This window comes from Rattus norvegicus, chromosome 16, assembly GCF_021556685.1.
Source record: "Rattus norvegicus strain SHRSP/BbbUtx chromosome 16, alternate assembly SHRSP_T2T, whole genome shotgun sequence".
Taxonomy (NCBI): Eukaryota; Metazoa; Chordata; class Mammalia; order Rodentia; family Muridae; genus Rattus; species Rattus norvegicus.
Window position 1 is genome coordinate 75,461,979 of NC_141549.1, and position 16,447 is coordinate 75,478,425.

Here is a 16,447-nt window from a genome sequence, read left to right on the forward strand (position 1 = left end):
CTGCCGATGGCTTCTCTCTGAGGCTGACAGCAATCTCTCTACCTATCTAGTTCCCAAGGCAAGTCGTCACCATACCAGAAATATACATCGCAATTCTGTGACGGCTCAGTGTCCCACTGCCACATACTCTTAAACTTAATTCTCCACAAGAAAGAACACACAATGCAATAACCTCTGATCCAGTTGATAAGATACAATTGCCCACCTACACGTACAAAGTCCTATACACACCCATCCCTTAAAAACATTCATAAGGGTACAGAATGGAATCGTAACATCAGCCTCCATGTTCTCTAGGCAGCTTCCTGTCCATCTTTTCCTCTTCCTAAAACTTTTCTCCCGCCCATCCTTTCTTCTCATCCAATGACAGGCCTCATTCTATCTTGTACCTGCGCACACCTGCATGATGACATCATCCTACAGTCCCACACCTTCATTATCCATTCACCAGCTAATGGACATTTAGCTGTTTCCATTTGCTGGGTGTTATGAGTAGAGCGTAATGAAGATGGATGACCAAGCATGCTATCATAGACGAGAGAGTCCTTTGGGTGTATGTCCGAGATTCGTGGAGCTGGGTAATGTGGTACATGTGTTTTTAGCTTTTTTGAGAAACCTCACTAATTTGTGTAGTGGCTGCACAAATTTCCCCTCACACCAGCAGTGAGTAAGTTCTCCTGCTACATCTACACCAGTATTAATCATTATTTGTGGGGGTCGGGGGTGGTTTTTTTCTTATTCATTTTGACTAGGATAAGGTGAAATCACAAAGTAGTTTTAACTTCTAGTTCCCTAATTGCCAAGGATGTTGAACACTTTTAAAAAAATATTTCTCAGCCATTTGTATTTTGTCTTTTAAGAACCCTGGTTAGGTCTATGCTCCAGTTTTTAGTCTTGGTGTTCAGGAGTGTTTGTTTGTTCTCTGTGTGTCCTAGATACTAACCCCCGATTTGACCTGCCTGATCAAGACCTGCCATTCCGTAAGCTGCCTCTTCACTCAAACGGCCACATCTTGACTGTTCAGAAGTGTCTTAGTTTCATGAGGTCCCATCTGTCAATTGTTCATCCTAACATTTGCACACTCTGGGGTCCTGTTCAGGAAGTCCTTTCTTGGGCCAAGGAGTTCAAACCTAGTCCCCATTTTTTCCTTCTCCCGGATTCACAGGATAAGGACTTCTGGTGAACTTCTCGATCCATCGGACTCTAGTCCTTTCTTGCAGGGCAGAGATACGGAGCCAGTCTAGTTCTTGTGCTTACCTGGTTTGTGGAGCGCCATTTGTTGAAGATTCTGTCTTTTACCCAATGTGCATTTCCTGTCTCTTCGTAGACACTCAGGTGCCTGAAGCAGCGTGGGCTTGGATTAGGGTTTTCAGTTCTATTCCATTGACCTCCACACTTGTTTCTATACCAGTCCTGGGCCATTTTATTATGATAGCTTTGTAGCATAAGTTGAAATCTGGGAGGTAATACCTTCAGCAGATTTTTTTTTATTGTTTATTGTTATTTTGGCTATCCTATGTCTTTTGTGTTTCCCTGTGAAATTTAAGATTTTTTTTTCAATTTCTTTGAAGGATTGCATTGGGATTTTGATGTGGACCACATTGGTCTGCAGATTTCTTCTTCACAATATTGATCCTACCAATTCAGGAGCACGGGTCTTCTAGGGTCTCCTTCCATTTTGTCTTTTCAGGTTCATAAATCTTCCATTCCATAAATCTTTCACTGCCTTGGTTATATTTATTCCAGGATAGCTAGCACCTGGACACAGATGTGGTGCTGGTGCGAAAGGGAATTTTTGTACACATAAAATGTTAATACTACATGAAAAGACATGGTTTGATAAAAATGTGTTCATCCATGGAGAGAGGCTTATCTAGCAAGACAGTAGATAAAAGTTTTATAACCAAGTTTCTCTTCACTTAGGCTTTATTAGCAGTGAATTCTTAAATATTTAAATGAGAGTTGCTATTAAGTTATTCATAAAATAAGAATTTGAATCAGGTTGAGCAGACCTGGTTCTTCCATAATTTATGACTCTGTGGGGGAAACCTTCAGTGTCTTTTTTTCTCGGTGTTTGAAATATACAGCTGTTGTCATTGTTCACAGATGCTCTGCTGTGGACACGGGATTTTTTCCCCCTCCTTTCTAGAAGAGCTTAGAGCCTTGGGATGTGGGTAGGTTGGTCAGTGGTACCTTTTGCACTGGTATTACCAGTGAACCATTCCACACAAGTGTACCAGAAAACTTCAATAAACATGGAAAAAACATCAATGGGAAAAGACCTATGGAAAATGTATCATGTGCTTTTGAAGAGTCCTCTTATTTACCCCGATAGTCACCTGTAGTCTGCCACAGCATTAGCCACGTTACGCACACTACACGCGAGATTAAAGCGACTCAGATCAACCTGTCCTTTCTGGTGTCTCCTTTCCAGATTCGGCTTTGGCTACAAAGCGTCTGAGTCAACACGCGGACAGCTGGGTGATCCTGGGCTTCTTCATCTTCCTGCCTTTCATCATGACTCTCTTCCTTGGGATCATAAAGAGAAACGAAAGGAAAATTGTGCCCCAGAAAGAACAAGAAAGATGAGGGGTAAATACCACCTGGTGTGAATTTCCTGGGCTAGCTAATGGGGCTCCGCCTTTATCTGCATCATAAGTCCATACTGATGGCCTCTAACATCTTCTCACTCCCTTTCTCCACATCAGGTGCCCTGGACCTTTTCTTAGTTGAGTTCCACACTGAACTGGGGACTTAATTCTCCTGACGAGACTAAAATCAGTGTGTCACTGTAACTTTTCCTCTGCCCTGTGTCTAATCCATGCCATGGAGTTGAACTTCAAGGGAAAAAAAAACCACCTTTCTTAGTGTAGGCACAATATCGCAACTAGTTCATTAATAAATTATTTTCATGTCATAATCCTTCCATATTTGCCTCAGTTGCTACTAAAGCCTTGTTTCTGAAATCACACGCTGTTCTCCATATTCACGCGGGCTTTTCTGGCTTGTGCATCTCTCTGGGCAACTAGGCATTTTACTCACAGACAGTAAGAAACTCCGCTATGCCCAAGTGCAACCCCATGTCTTAGTCCTTTTGCTGCTATTTTAACTCTGGCCATCAGTAAGAGGCCTGAAAAAGAAGCCATAAAGGAGTCTTCACAAGGATAGTCCAGGGTTCTTAAGTGGCTAGAGTAAGGACACCATAACCTGACACCACAGAGTGGTTAGCCTGGCACCCACTGGCTGGACCCTTTGACCAAACTGCCCCCCATATTAGATGACCCAGACTTCCAGGACTTATAATGTGCAGAAGGTAATTATATGCACAGCCATTCAAGCTAACCTCCCTGAACCGCCTCTGGCCAATTTTAAATGTTCTCCTTTAAATGTACATGCATACAAAGAAATGTTCCCTGACTGTAAAAGGGCACCCAAACAGAGACACCACACATGCCCCAATAGTCCGTGGTACTCACTACACACACCAGTTGCTGTCAAGGCTGCTGTCTACCCTGTTCTAACAGATGAAATCGCTAACTGCTGGCTCATTCCCTGTGGCCGCTCTTACTTTTCTACCATATTCCTATCACTAGAGCACATCTGAACACCTCGTGTAGCAAACGACAGTGGACTGTAAGATCCCCACACTTGTGAAAACGTCTCAATGGGAGGTCAGTGGCTGTTTCTGATCTTTTATCGATGACTTTCCTCCATAATAACTTAATACCATAGTAGGACTAGTTTCTAAAGGATGAGAGTTGGATCAGCACACAGTTCTGGAAGCTGGGAGGTTAATGTTTGAGAGGCCGCATCAAGTTAGGTCCTTTTTGATGGGGGTATTCTCTGAAAAGCCCTGATATGGAAAAGTGAGAGGTACACCCAAGAGACACACCACGCTGGTTTCCATAAAAGACCAGTTCTCAGGATAGTTTAGCGGCTTGCTAATTCATGAAGATATGAGAGGGTTATTCCTCTAATTCACAACCTGATCACCTTTCAAAGGTTCTACCTTGCTCCTCTCTTTAATGCTTCACAGTGCGGGTTATATTTTTTTTCTTTTTTTTCAGAGCTGGGGACCGAACCCAGGGCCTTGCGCTTGCTAGGCAAGCGCTCTACCACTGAGCTAAATCCCCAACCCCATGGGTTATGTTTTTAACATGTATTTTGGTGGGGAAATTAATCTATAACACTTGCAAATATGGTATCAACTTTGAAGTGTGTTTTCCTTTGGAAGTTATTAATGATCCATTTTACTAAGATATTTTCAGTTGTACACGTGTTATATCTATATTGCTTATGTAGAAGAAGAACAAGAAAATGGAGAAGGAGGAAGAAAAGGAGCAAGAGGAGGAGGGGAAGAGAAGGAGAAGAAAGGGAAGAAGAAGAAGAGGAGGAGGAGGAGGAAGAGGAAGAAGAGGAGGAAGAAGAGGAGGAGGAGGAGAAGGAGGAAGGGGAAGAGGAGGAGGAGAAGGAAAAGGAGGAAGAGGAGGAGGAGGAGGAGGAAGAGGAGGAGGAAGAAGAAGAAGAAGAAGAAGAAGAAGAAGAAGAAGAAGAAGAAGAAGAAGAAGAAGAAGAAGAAGAAGAAGAAGAGGGTTCTTTATAGAGAAAAAGGAAAGGGAGACTCTTAAGGAACGCTTTACGTTGATGCTATTGAGAGAATAGCATCAGGGCCCCTGCACAGTTAATTAGCAGAGGAAAAAGCATGTTTTCTTACAGAAATATATTCATTTTCCTCATGTTTGAATGCCTTTGTTTGGATGCTTAGTCTCCACTCTCGGTGGAGTTTAACAGGCAGTGCAGCTGTTCAAAGGTGATTCCTGGCTAGGAAAAGTAGAATTGGGCCTTGAAAGTTATAAGCCAGCCCTGGTTCCCGTCCACTCTACTCCCTGTTTGCAGATCAAAGCTCACAGTGTGACCCGCCTCTCTGTGCTCCTGCCAGACTGGACCAATGGACTCCTTCTGCCACGCCTTCTCTGCAATAGGGAGCTGAAATCCCCTGAGACTATAAACCCCGACCCTGTTTTCCACAACACTGAATATATCTTACTTTAGCATACATCAAAGTGAAAGAGCTAAGTGTACGTGTTTCAGGCCCGCTGGGAGATTTTAAAATCGTGTTTGGCTAAGGAAATTGCAAGTAAGCTTAGCGTGCCGGCTGTGGCACTGTTGTTACCAGGTGCCTTTAGCCACGCTGAGGGCAAACGTAAGTGGAAGAGAGGAACAGAAGGATCCGAAAACTTGCAGCCTCCAAGCACAAGGATACGCAAAGCCTCAAGTACGGCCCGTGCAGACATAGTTGTCATACGTGAACATGTCAGCACCGTATGATTAAAAGTCACTCTTTCCCATGCCAGCAGAGTTTTCCATGCTCTGCCTAAGGTGACTCTCGGTTTTCATGAATTCTTGGTTGAAAAAAATTTAGGAATAGATTCAGAAAGTTAACTTTATTAGCTTTAGAGAGGAGGAACAGCAGAGTTGGGGAATCCATAAACCCCTGCAGCTGCCCAGAATAGGGACACAGAGGAGTTGGAGAGGAAGGAAGTCACACCTTTTACTACAGAGCTGGTGAATAAAAATTGGCTGACCCTAAAAAAATCAATCATCAATCAATATATTTGTACAGACTAGGGGAAATATTGTTAATAGATGCAAGACAAGAATGTGATAGGATCAACATACATATCTTGTACATTTATACAGCATCCTGTATATTCATTCAAGAACATGTAATACCTGGTCTGTAATCACCAACATTTTTATCACACTCATTCTCTTTCATGGTTGCTTTTGCTCCTCACCCCAGATCATCTGCATCCAACAGATGCTGTTCTAGCATCGTGTTTTCCTTCTGAGTGCCTGCCTTAGATGACTGTATTATGTTTTTCCCCCTTGGGCTGCCTTTTTACATGATGGGTTCAAATTCTGGGGACTCACAAGTCAGGAAACCACAAACGAGTTTGATGTAAAGCAAATGCCGTTTCCCTTGGATGCAGAATTGGTTTGCGAGTCCAAAGATAAGGTTCAGCATCGTTTTGCCGAGGAAAATGGGCTTGGGCATTTCCCATGTCGCGTGGACAGAACCGCAGGACTAGGGCAAGTAGGCCACGCATCCAAGTCAAAGAATCTGACCTCATCGTGTACAAGTCCTCCCCGCACTGAGAATCAGAACACCAAGTGTACATTAGACTGTGTTGGCTTCCTGCGGTTTTTCTTATTGTAATAGGAAGAGGGGGTGCATTCTCTTCTTTTCGAGCATGGTTTTGTGTAGAGCAGTGGTTCTCAACCTTCCTAACCGCTGCGACCCTTTAACACATGTTCCTCGTGTTGTGGTGACCCCCAGTCATAAAATTATTATTGTTGCTACTTCATAACTATAATTTTGCCATCTGTTATGAATCATAATGTAAGTATCCGATATGCAGGGTATCTGATACGGGACCCCTGTGAAAGGACATGACCTCACAGGTTGAGAACCAGTGGTGTAAAGGGAACAGAATGGACGGCCTGTCCCATCCTAGATGTGGTGGGTCAGTGCCTGTGTTACAGAATACAGTGCACAGCTGAGGGTTTTAGACAGTGCTACCAACAACAGCCTTGGTATTCCTTTGCTGACTGAGAGGCTGCAAGGGTTCTCAGGCCTGGGCCTTCCCAGAGTCAGGTGGTCACAGTGACCTGAAGGCGGCCTGTGACAGTTCGATTTTGTCTATCCCAGTACCGTGTCTATTGTAAGGCATTGAGATCATTGTGGAAACCTAACACACCGGAAATGACCATGTATCATGGATCGTTTCTAGGACAAATAAACGGGGTACCCTCTGTGGCACAGCCTGAACCCCTCAACTGTGTTATGATCTCCATGGCACAAGCACAAACCAACTAGAGACCTTGCTTCTATAGTGTCAAGTACAGACACAGTAGTGGGTCTCGCTCTCTGATTCCCAGCATCCTGGCTAAGATGAGACGCAGCAGAAAACTGATCCATTTCCACACTTTCCACGAGACCACGCAGGGGCCTGTCTGTCAAGCTCTGGTCAGGCAGTTATACCCTGGAGTATTCTCCCTCTGCATGCAGTAGCATGGGGTAATGGCATCATGGTTACTGGGTGTTACTTTGGGAGAAAACCCAGCAAGAAGAAAGTGTTTCCTGAACCATTAATCCACTGGCAGAAAAGGGCTAAGTTAGTGTCTGGGCGATTCAGACACAGGAAGTGTGAGCAGAAACCCTGAACTACTGCTTTTGTGGTTTGCCTATTAATTTGGCAGTTACAGAAATTGCCCTTGGCCTGAAAGGCAAACATAACACTTAGCAGCGGGACCTATGGTTGGCTGTAATTGCAGAGAAGTCTATCATTTTCAGCCTAAACCTCATGTAGAACACCCTGTGCGGTTCCTTCCCTTTCCCTGATGCAGAGAGAAAAGGACTGTGTAGTAGGAGTGGTCATAGTCACACACTGGCAAGTTTGCGGAGGCTGCTTCAGTTCTGGGTGAGCCTCCTCAGCTCCAGGAGGACAGAGGACATGTCAGGCTGTCCTGATGAAAGATTAGACAGCGGGGCTAGAGATATGGGTCAGTGGTGGGGACGCGTCCTACTTTTACAGAGGATGCAGGGTTGGATTCTGACCACCCGCACCGTGTGGCTCACAACTGCCAATAACTCCAGCTCTGGGGAACTTGATGTTTCTGGCTTCTGTGGACATCTGCACTCAGAACAGGCACACACATGCATGCACATGCATATACATACATACATGCATACATACATACATATGCATACACACATGCACTTAGTCTGGGGAACTTGATGTTTCTGGCTTCTGTGGACATCTGCACTCAGGTACACCTACCTAAACATGCATGCACATGCATATACATACATATATACATACATACACACATACATACATACATACATATGCATACACACATGCACTTAGTCTGGGGAACTTGATGTTTCTGGCTCCTGTGGACATCTGCACTCAGAACAGGCACACACATGCATATACATACATACATACATACATACATACATACATATGCATACATACATATGCATACGCACATGCACTTAGTCTGGAGAACTTGATGTTTCTGGCTTCTGTGGACATCTGCACTCAGAACATGCACACGCATGCATGCTCATGCATACACATACATACATATATACATATATACATACACACATACACATGCATACACACATGCACTTAGTCTGGGGAACTTGATGTCTCTGGATTCTGTGGACAACTGCACTCAGAACATGTATACACATACACATACATGCACACTCATGCATACTTATGCATGCATACACACATGCACTTTAAAACTAATAAAAGTAAATCCTTTAAAAAAATTACACAGAGGGGATGGTCCTCTTCAGATGAGCTCAGAATCCAGTCTGTATTTGAGGCTTTCTGCCCTAGAGTCCACCCAATCATTTGCTTTTAGAGCACGGAAGCGAGTAATGCTGCAGTCGTAAATGAGGTCTGGAGAAGTCCAGGCTCAAAGGCTAAGTGACCTAGATGCCGACCTCATTGTTTACAGAAAGCCAGGCGTCCTTTGTGCACTTAGGGGAGCTGTGGATAACAGTTCCGGGTGGGGGGGGGATGTGTCCTACAGGGAAAAGGGTTTTAATGTGCTGCTTTTTGAGGTTGCTCTTCCAAAAAGCCACCAGTTGGCACGGTTGCCACTCTTTCACATGTCGCAGAAATCCTGCCCATGCCCTCTCTGAAACCGTGGTGCTGGAGCAACCTGTCCCCTGTGACTCACCCTCCCCAATCCAGGGGTTAGGCATGTTTATCTGAGAGCCCTGTGAAGGTACCACACATCATGAAATGTGCACCCTACACTTTCAGGAGGTCCCCAGCCACAGAGTAGTTCCCTGAGAGGTTTGGACAAAGTGGGTCCCCTCCTATCGTCACAGTGAAGTTACCTTCATGCATCTTTTGTTTCTCAACTTGAGCAACCTAAAATGTCCAGTTGCAATTCTTGAACCGGCCACAAGATGACACTATACATTTATCATAACAAAACGAACCAAGCACAGTTGTGGCTTAGCCCGGCAGAGTCCCATTCCCTGATCTGAATTAAAAGTTCTACCAAATGCATTCCTAGTTGCCAAATTTTCTCTTTTAGCTTCTGTTTAAGGCTAAGATATACATATTTAATTTTCATATGTAATATTGCATAAACACATTAAATGGATGGGCAACTTATGCAGCAAAGTTACAGAGTACAAAGCTAAAGATTTAATTCTATTATTAAACATATCTATGGGGTATTACATGTATGTCTGTGTATATCTGTGGTGTTTATCTGTGTGTGTCTGTGTGTATCTTTGTGTGTATCTATGCCAATGTATATCTCTGTGTGTGTCTGTGTATCTGTGCCTGTGTGTATCTGTGTATCTGTGTGTGTGTGTGTCATTGTGTGTATCTATGCCAATGTGTATCTCTGTGTGTGTCTGTGTGTATTTCTCTGTGTGTGTGTGTGTGTGTGTGTCTATGTACACATGTATGTTCCTATTGCTGCAATAAAACAACTTCACTATAAGCAACATGGTAAGGAAAGGATTTGTTTCTGCTTACTGTTCCGTATCACAGGCTGTCAGTAAGGGAGAGTCAGGGCAGGAACGTGGAGGCAGGAACTGAAGCAGAGGCCGTGGACTGGGCCCTTCATTGTTAATCAATAATCTAGGAAATGTACCACAGGCTTGTCCAGAGGCCAATTTGGTGGGAGCATTTCTCAATTGCCGTTCCCTTTAGCTTGTGTCAAGTCAACATAAAACTAGACAGCACAGTGCATGTGACTACATGTGTGTGTGTGTGAGAGAATGTGTATGAGTGTGTTTATGTGTGTGAATAAGTGTGTGAGTGTAAGCATGTGAGTGTGTGGATGGGTAAGTGTTTAAGTGTCTGTGTGAGTGTTTTGATTTTGTGTGTGTGTCTGTGTGTTTGAGTATATGAGTTTGTGTATGTGTCTGTGTGTGAGTGTGTGTGTCTTTATGTGAGTGTGTGTGAGTGTGAGTGTGTGAGTGTGTGTGTGTGTGTGTGTGTACGTGTGTATGTGTGTGTTAGCCTGAGGTCTGTAGTAAGTACCTCCTATTGTTCCCTGTCTTATTTTCTCAGACAGGATTTCTCACAGAACCTGGGTCTTGTGCTTTGCTTAGGCCAACCAGAAACTCTAGCCTAGTGATCTTCCTGTGTACCCCTCCCAGTACTGAGCCTTCAGGTGGTCCTACCACCCCTGCCGTTTTATGTGGGTGCTGGGGGTCCTATCATCTCCTCACACTTGCACTGCAAGTATGTTACCCACGGAACCAGGGCCACAGCTCCATTTTTACAGTTGAGAGTCCCACAGCATGCGCCACCCCCACCCACCCCCGCTGCACATTCCCAGCAGCGGACCCGTGGGCCTCAGCTGACCTGGACCTTTGGCAAGCTTGGCTCCTGCTCCTTTGTTCTGTTAGCCATCGGATGATGCGCCATCTTGGTGGTGACTTCACTTCCATCTCCCTGATGCTGGCGACACTGAGTCTTTCCTGATGTGATGGACCACTGGGAGGCTGTTCACAGACACAGTGGTGCTGGGTGCACCGAGCAAAGCAACTGACAGGTACAGGTGAACTGTAAGAGCAGAGAAGACAGTCAATTCTATATCTAGACACTTCATCACGGCAAAGCGTGCTCTCTGGAAACGAGTAATTAAGAACTGGAAACCGTCACTGGACTCAGATGATCAGCCTGGACAGCACCTGCTGAATGAAGATTCTTCCTTGTTGAACTCTGCTCCCGTGGCCCTCAGCCTCCCCAATGCCGTGGCCATTTTAATGCAGTTCCTCTTGTGATGACCCCTAACCATACAATTACTTTTGTTGCTACTTCGTTAATGCGATTTTGCTACTATTATGAATTGTAATATAAATATGTGTTTTCTGAGGGCCTTAGGTGACCCCTGTGGAGGGGTTGCTTGATCCCCAAAGGGGTCATAACCCACAAGTTGAGAATCATCGTCTTCTTCTCCCTTGTGAACTCTATATTAACACACACACACACACAGAGAGAGAGAGAGAGAGAGAGAGAGAGAGAGAGAGAGAGAGAGAATAGTCTTTCACTTAGTTTCCTTAAGCCAAGACTTTTCCCCTAAGAATATAAAGCATGTTAAATTGAGCTGACCAGGATTAAGATGGGGCAGAAGCGAGAGGATGGGGCTTCATAAAATCTACCATTCTTTAAAACAAACAAAAGGAAGAGAAAAAGAAAAGATTCAAACCTAGAAAAATGAATGCATCCTTGTTGTCTCTCGGCCATAATCTGTTTGCCCAAAATGGAGATTACAAATACTAAATAAAAACAGTCATGCTATCTCTCTTTTGCCCTTCCTGGAAAGTTCCCTAAAATTACACTGGTTTGTCATGGGTTAATTTTTAACGTATATGGAAGGAAGTTTAGGTGGAAACCCATCAGCAGGTCTAGCTCCTGACCCAGTTGTAAATTTCTCTTTTCCTTTTTGTTACAGCAACTCACTGCCCCGGAAATCTGCTGAAGAGGTTAGCAGTGGATGGACCAAAGGAGGAAGTGCGTGCTCTATCTGTTACCCTGGAAACGCTTTAGGTCTCAGACTTTTGGAAAATAAAACTGACAAACACACGAGCGAGCGAGCGAGGCTTTTATGTGTCTCTCCCAAGGCAGGTGACAAGGAGCGGTCAGGGTGGCTGGTGGCACGGCCACAGTCCTCCCTACCGGGAACTCCAAGAGCCACGGATCTGGGCGCAGGACAGTTTAACATGTTTAAGAAAGATGAAGCTTGGGGGAAGAGTCAGGAATGAAAACCAATTAGAGTTCGTACTACAGGAAAATGGAAAAGGCCTGGGTTGAGCCTAAAAGATGATTCCCCTCTAACGGGATCTGCTAGAAAAGGGGAACAGACAGCAGGCACCAGAACACTGAGAGAAGGGGTAGGGCATGTGTCCCAGGAGACAAGTGCAGGGGGCAACGGTGTTGGTCGCGTTACAAGCAACACGGGATCTCACAATGGAAAACACCACCCAACCACAGCTACCAAGCCCAAGTCAGAACAAGTGAGTTACAGCAGTAGGCGCCTGCTCAATACAGAAATGCGATCATTTCGAAACATTTCCAAAAAAGAAGACCGTGGACCCAAATAGCATCGAAGATAAGTTCTAACCAACATCAAAGGGGAAGTTAATGCCGATTCTACAAAAATTCTTCCAGATTGTTATGCCCATGCCCCCCCACCCCCCGCCCAATAATAAACAGCATCACATGATTAGAAAAACATTTCTGCAGGATTTTTGCTAACAAAGTGTTGGCAAAGAGAAAAACTCAGGACCCACGAACATCAAATCCAGCTTGCCATAACTCAGATAGACCTGGCTTCAGTCCACAGGGCAGTTAGAAAGATTGGGAACCTCAGGATAATATCATCATCATCATCATTTAGCATTTTTCAAGTTATTCCTTTTACTCAGAATTTTGTTTGTCTCTTGAGCCAATGCTGTGCAGCTGTGTGAAAGTGCCTATCACATGTCCCCGTTCATCCTTTGCTGCATAGGGAGTGCAAGGGTAACCTGGGCTAGAACGTTGTTACACACAAAAATAAGAGCACATGTTCCCACATCTGTTTGTCGGCATGGCTAAGTACCTGGACATGGACCACGAGAAGCTTTAATTCCGCAGTCTGTATCTGTGTTATGGATGCAATGCCCACCTTAGTGATCCACACAGTCACTCTTCACATCTTCTACCGTCGCGTTTCATATGACCCTGTTAAACACAAAACAGAAAACAAGGTCTAAAAGTTCACTTGCTTTTACAAGGCCTACAGGGGGATGCTGTGTGAACGAAATGTTTGCAACACAAACGTGAGAACCGGAATGTAGACACTCGGCACCAAGAATGCACCATGCTACCAAGGCTGGCCTTGAACTCACATCGACCCTCCACCATCCCAACCTCCCCAGCTCTGGGAGTAAGGCACGCACCACTGCAACCAGTAGTTACACTACGAAACTCATGGGATTCGTCTCACACTGAAATCATTTCCTTACTCACCACAGCTTGCTTAGCAGGCAGAGTAAGACATGTTTGTGGCCAGCCAGGGTATCCTGTGCCCTGTGGAAGCAGCTCAGGGTTTGTGTCTGAACACCTTGTAACCAGCCTGCTGCCTCAAGGTCCCAGACAATTAGGAACACGTGCCAGACTTTCTGGTTTTAATGAGAGAACTAAAGAAAAACAGGAGTGGAGAAATGAATTGATTTTTTTTTCCTTTATTTTCTTTTAAAACAGTCTTACAGTATAATCCAGGCTATCCTCAAATTCGCCATCCTCCTGCCTCCTGTCTCCCAAGTATTAAAATTATAGGCGTGTCCTGTCATACTTGGCTTGATTAGGTTTTTTTTTTTTTTTTTTTTTTTTGGTTCTTTTTTTCGGAGCTGGGGACCGAACCCAGGGCCTTGCGCTTCCTAGGTAAGCGCTCTACCACTGAGCTAAATCCCCAGCCCCTAGGTTTTTTTTTTTTTTTGAAGTGGAAAGATTGGAAGGAAAAATCATACTGTTTTGGTTTCTACCAAAATATGTGTCATTCACACTGTCATAAAATCTTTTGAACAGCTAAAATCTAATACAGTTTGGGTCTAATTAATGTCCCAACAAGTTGAGTAGAATTTCACCACCTCTGGAGTGGCTGCCTTATGGCACACAGGTGCCATTTCCCAGAGGTCCCGAACTTGACGGCAAAAACTGGGGAATACCAGACCTTCTGCCAAAAAATTGCATTTGTTTCCAAACTCACTCCCCTTCTTGGCTAATGTGAACTGCCAACTGGACAGAGTCTAGAGTCACCCAGGAGACAAGCTTACAAGAATACTCACGAGGGACTATCTAGGTTAACGTCAGCCTCGGAGAGAACACTGTAGTGTAAAGGATCACCTTGATGTGGGAAGATCCATTCTGACCGTGGTCACTACTGTCGCCAGGACAGGGCTCTGAGCTGTGCAAGATGGAGAAAGCTTTCTAGCTAAAAAATGAGGTCACGGGGAAGAGTTCAGGGCAAGGAAGAGATACTGTAGGAGGGCACGGGGTTGAGAAGTTCTCCAGAAGCCAGATATCAGCAGCATTCATCAGGAAGACAGATCAAGGCAAAGGATTGAGAAGGACCAAGAAGATGGGATGGAAAGACTGTGGTTTCAGATGTATGAAAGGGGACAGGTCCTGGAGGATGTGACATTGAACAGAAGGAAGGATATAGAGCATGTATACGTGACATCATAGGTGGAACAGAGGGGCCCCGGTAAGCAGGTTGCAACAGGCCTTCCCAGCGTGGCTCTTTAGAACAGCTCCAAGTCAGAATCTTCTAGAACTTCTTTCCATGTTTAGAAAAAAACACATTTTCCACTTGTCATTATTGTGTTAGAATCTTGGCTTTCTAGTAGAAATGACAGGAAATGACTCCATGTAAAAGTCTCACCTTGTGTCATCCTTTGAGGATACAATAAGACCTTAGGGTGCAGCAGACCACCCAGGGGAGTGTGTCAGCAGAGGGACCAAGGCTTGGATTTCAGGTGGAGAACGGATTTGGTGCCACAGACAGACACAAACTCGAGGTGTGTGCTGCTGCAAAAAGCTTTACTTCTTAGCATATATTTAAGCAGTTAGAACAGGTACCTCATAATTGGCGATCATCCAGCTCTTATTCATCACCCCACCAAATGTCCCTTGCAGAGAGGAAAGCTAAACAAACAGTCTAGGAAACAATTCTCAACTGCAAACAATAGTTTAAAAAAACTGCAGTTGTACTGCCAGGTTTATGGGCACCAGGTATGCATTCATCATTTATCTTTGTCATAATAAAGTTTAAACTCTATATTAATGGCCCCTCAGAATAATAAGGAAACTTTTGTAACTATAGTTAACTCTTGATAAGTTTGTTCAACTTGTTGGAACTTGTCTATAATCTTTCTAAAAGAATCATTACTATTCTGAATCATGCTAAACAAAACTTTCCCAAAAGGGGGGAAAAGCTTTTCTGGAACAGTCATGTTCTTAATAGCTGCCATTAATTTCTCTCCTATTTGCTGGGAACTAATGGGTGCAGCAGTTGAGTTCATCAGGACCATGATGGTGTGAGACATTTCCGTCTCTGAACTTTCAGTTCCTGAGACACCTAAAGGTACATGACCATCTTCCCGCACTGCTATATTCTTAAAATCAGATATTGTTGACTTAAAGGCTTAAAGTTGCTAAGATCACCAAGGCTAGAACACAGAAGGCACTTCCACCGCAAGCATAGACCCCAGTCATCATCTATTTGTAGGGAGACTCCAGGAGGCCAAGCCATTGCAGGCACAGGCCTCTGTTCTGGATAGAAATGAAGCACAAGAGCTTCATGTGACACAGACTCCACTGGAGTGGGTGTGGCATGAGGCTACCACCTTTCACATGGTTCCAAATCAATCAGCCTCATCCATCATTCAGTTTACAAAAGCTGATTGCTTTTGGTTTCAATTTTTCCTGCCATTGTTTTTTTATAACGAGCACGTATTCTTGGAAACCCATCTGTTCAAAGAAAATCCATCAAGTGAAAGCGATGTCAGAGCTATTCTAGAACGTTCCAGAGCCACGATTCATTCATTTGTTTCAAGAGCTGATGGTCTTGTTCGATAAGCCTGCACATTGTCTTCCAATGTACTACGTGCTTTTTTATTTTATTTATTTTTCTTTTTTTTTTTTTCGGAGCTGGGGACCAAACCCAGGGCCTTGCGCTTCCTAGGCAAGCGCTCTACCACTGAGCTAAATCCCCAACCCCTTGCTTTTTTATTTTTATTTTTTCCTTTCTGGTCATCAAAAGGGACATGGTGATTTCTGCTTTGCTTTAGTATTTCACGAGAACAGGTAATGGCTCTACAGAGAGAGACATTCTCTTAAAAATACATACATACATACATACATACATACATACATACATACATACATAAATGTTTAAAACCCACACAAAACAAAACAACAGCAAAACTAAAAACCATTTCATCCAAGTGGAGATAAACTTAGGAGTACTCTGTAAACTTTTATCGGAGTCTCAATTTTGTATTGTGGGGAACATTTTTAGTTATTTGAACCTTCTCTTTACTTTTTTTTTTTTTTACCAGATATAGTAGAAAAGGTGGACAACCCTCCAGGATATGACTTACTAATCATGTGAAGAAGTGAGCCCTCCATTGGTCTTTGCACAGAAAAGAACCTAGGGAAGAAAACTAGGAGGAAGGTTCTGGTCCCTATGCATCTGTGTATGGATCCTCTGGGTCCATCAAGTGTTCCACCTCTGTGCCACTTCTGAAGCTCTCTCCTGTGTCTCCCAGGTTGTGTTTCAAGGCTGCTGAGACAAAACACTGACATTTAAAAGAATACAAGTTCCCTCATATGAAAGCCAA

At 44.1% G+C, this 16,447-nt stretch overlaps 2 protein-coding genes and 1 long non-coding RNA gene across 19 annotated transcripts in view; 2 read left to right on the forward strand and 1 right to left on the reverse strand.

Annotated features, from left to right (window-relative positions):
- Window positions 1–11,651, forward strand: part of Adam18 (ADAM metallopeptidase domain 18) — a 71,614-nt gene extending 59,963 nt beyond the window's left edge. For 6 of the 18 annotated variants that reach the window (XR_015639549.1, XR_015639544.1, XR_015639541.1 and 3 more), the window contains 2 exons: window positions 2,435–2,592; window positions 11,518–11,651. Coding sequence is in view for 9 of the 18 variants with exons in the window: in XM_087589026.1 (XP_087445152.1) it covers window positions 2,435–2,589 (155 nt within the window). In the remaining 9 variants the exon portion in view is untranslated. 18 annotated transcript variants of the gene reach the window in all.
- The window catches only part of Erich1 (glutamate-rich 1), a gene marked incomplete at its 5' end in the record, with an annotated part of 52,793,804 nt that overhangs the window by 44,591,419 nt on the left and 8,185,938 nt on the right, over window positions 1–16,447 (forward strand).
- Window positions 10,431–13,243, reverse strand: LOC148000613 (uncharacterized). Its single transcript, XR_015640047.1, has 3 exons — window positions 13,074–13,243; window positions 12,664–12,785; window positions 10,431–10,625 (listed from the first exon to the last, which is right to left on the reverse strand). It is a non-coding gene; the product is annotated as an uncharacterized LOC148000613 (long non-coding RNA).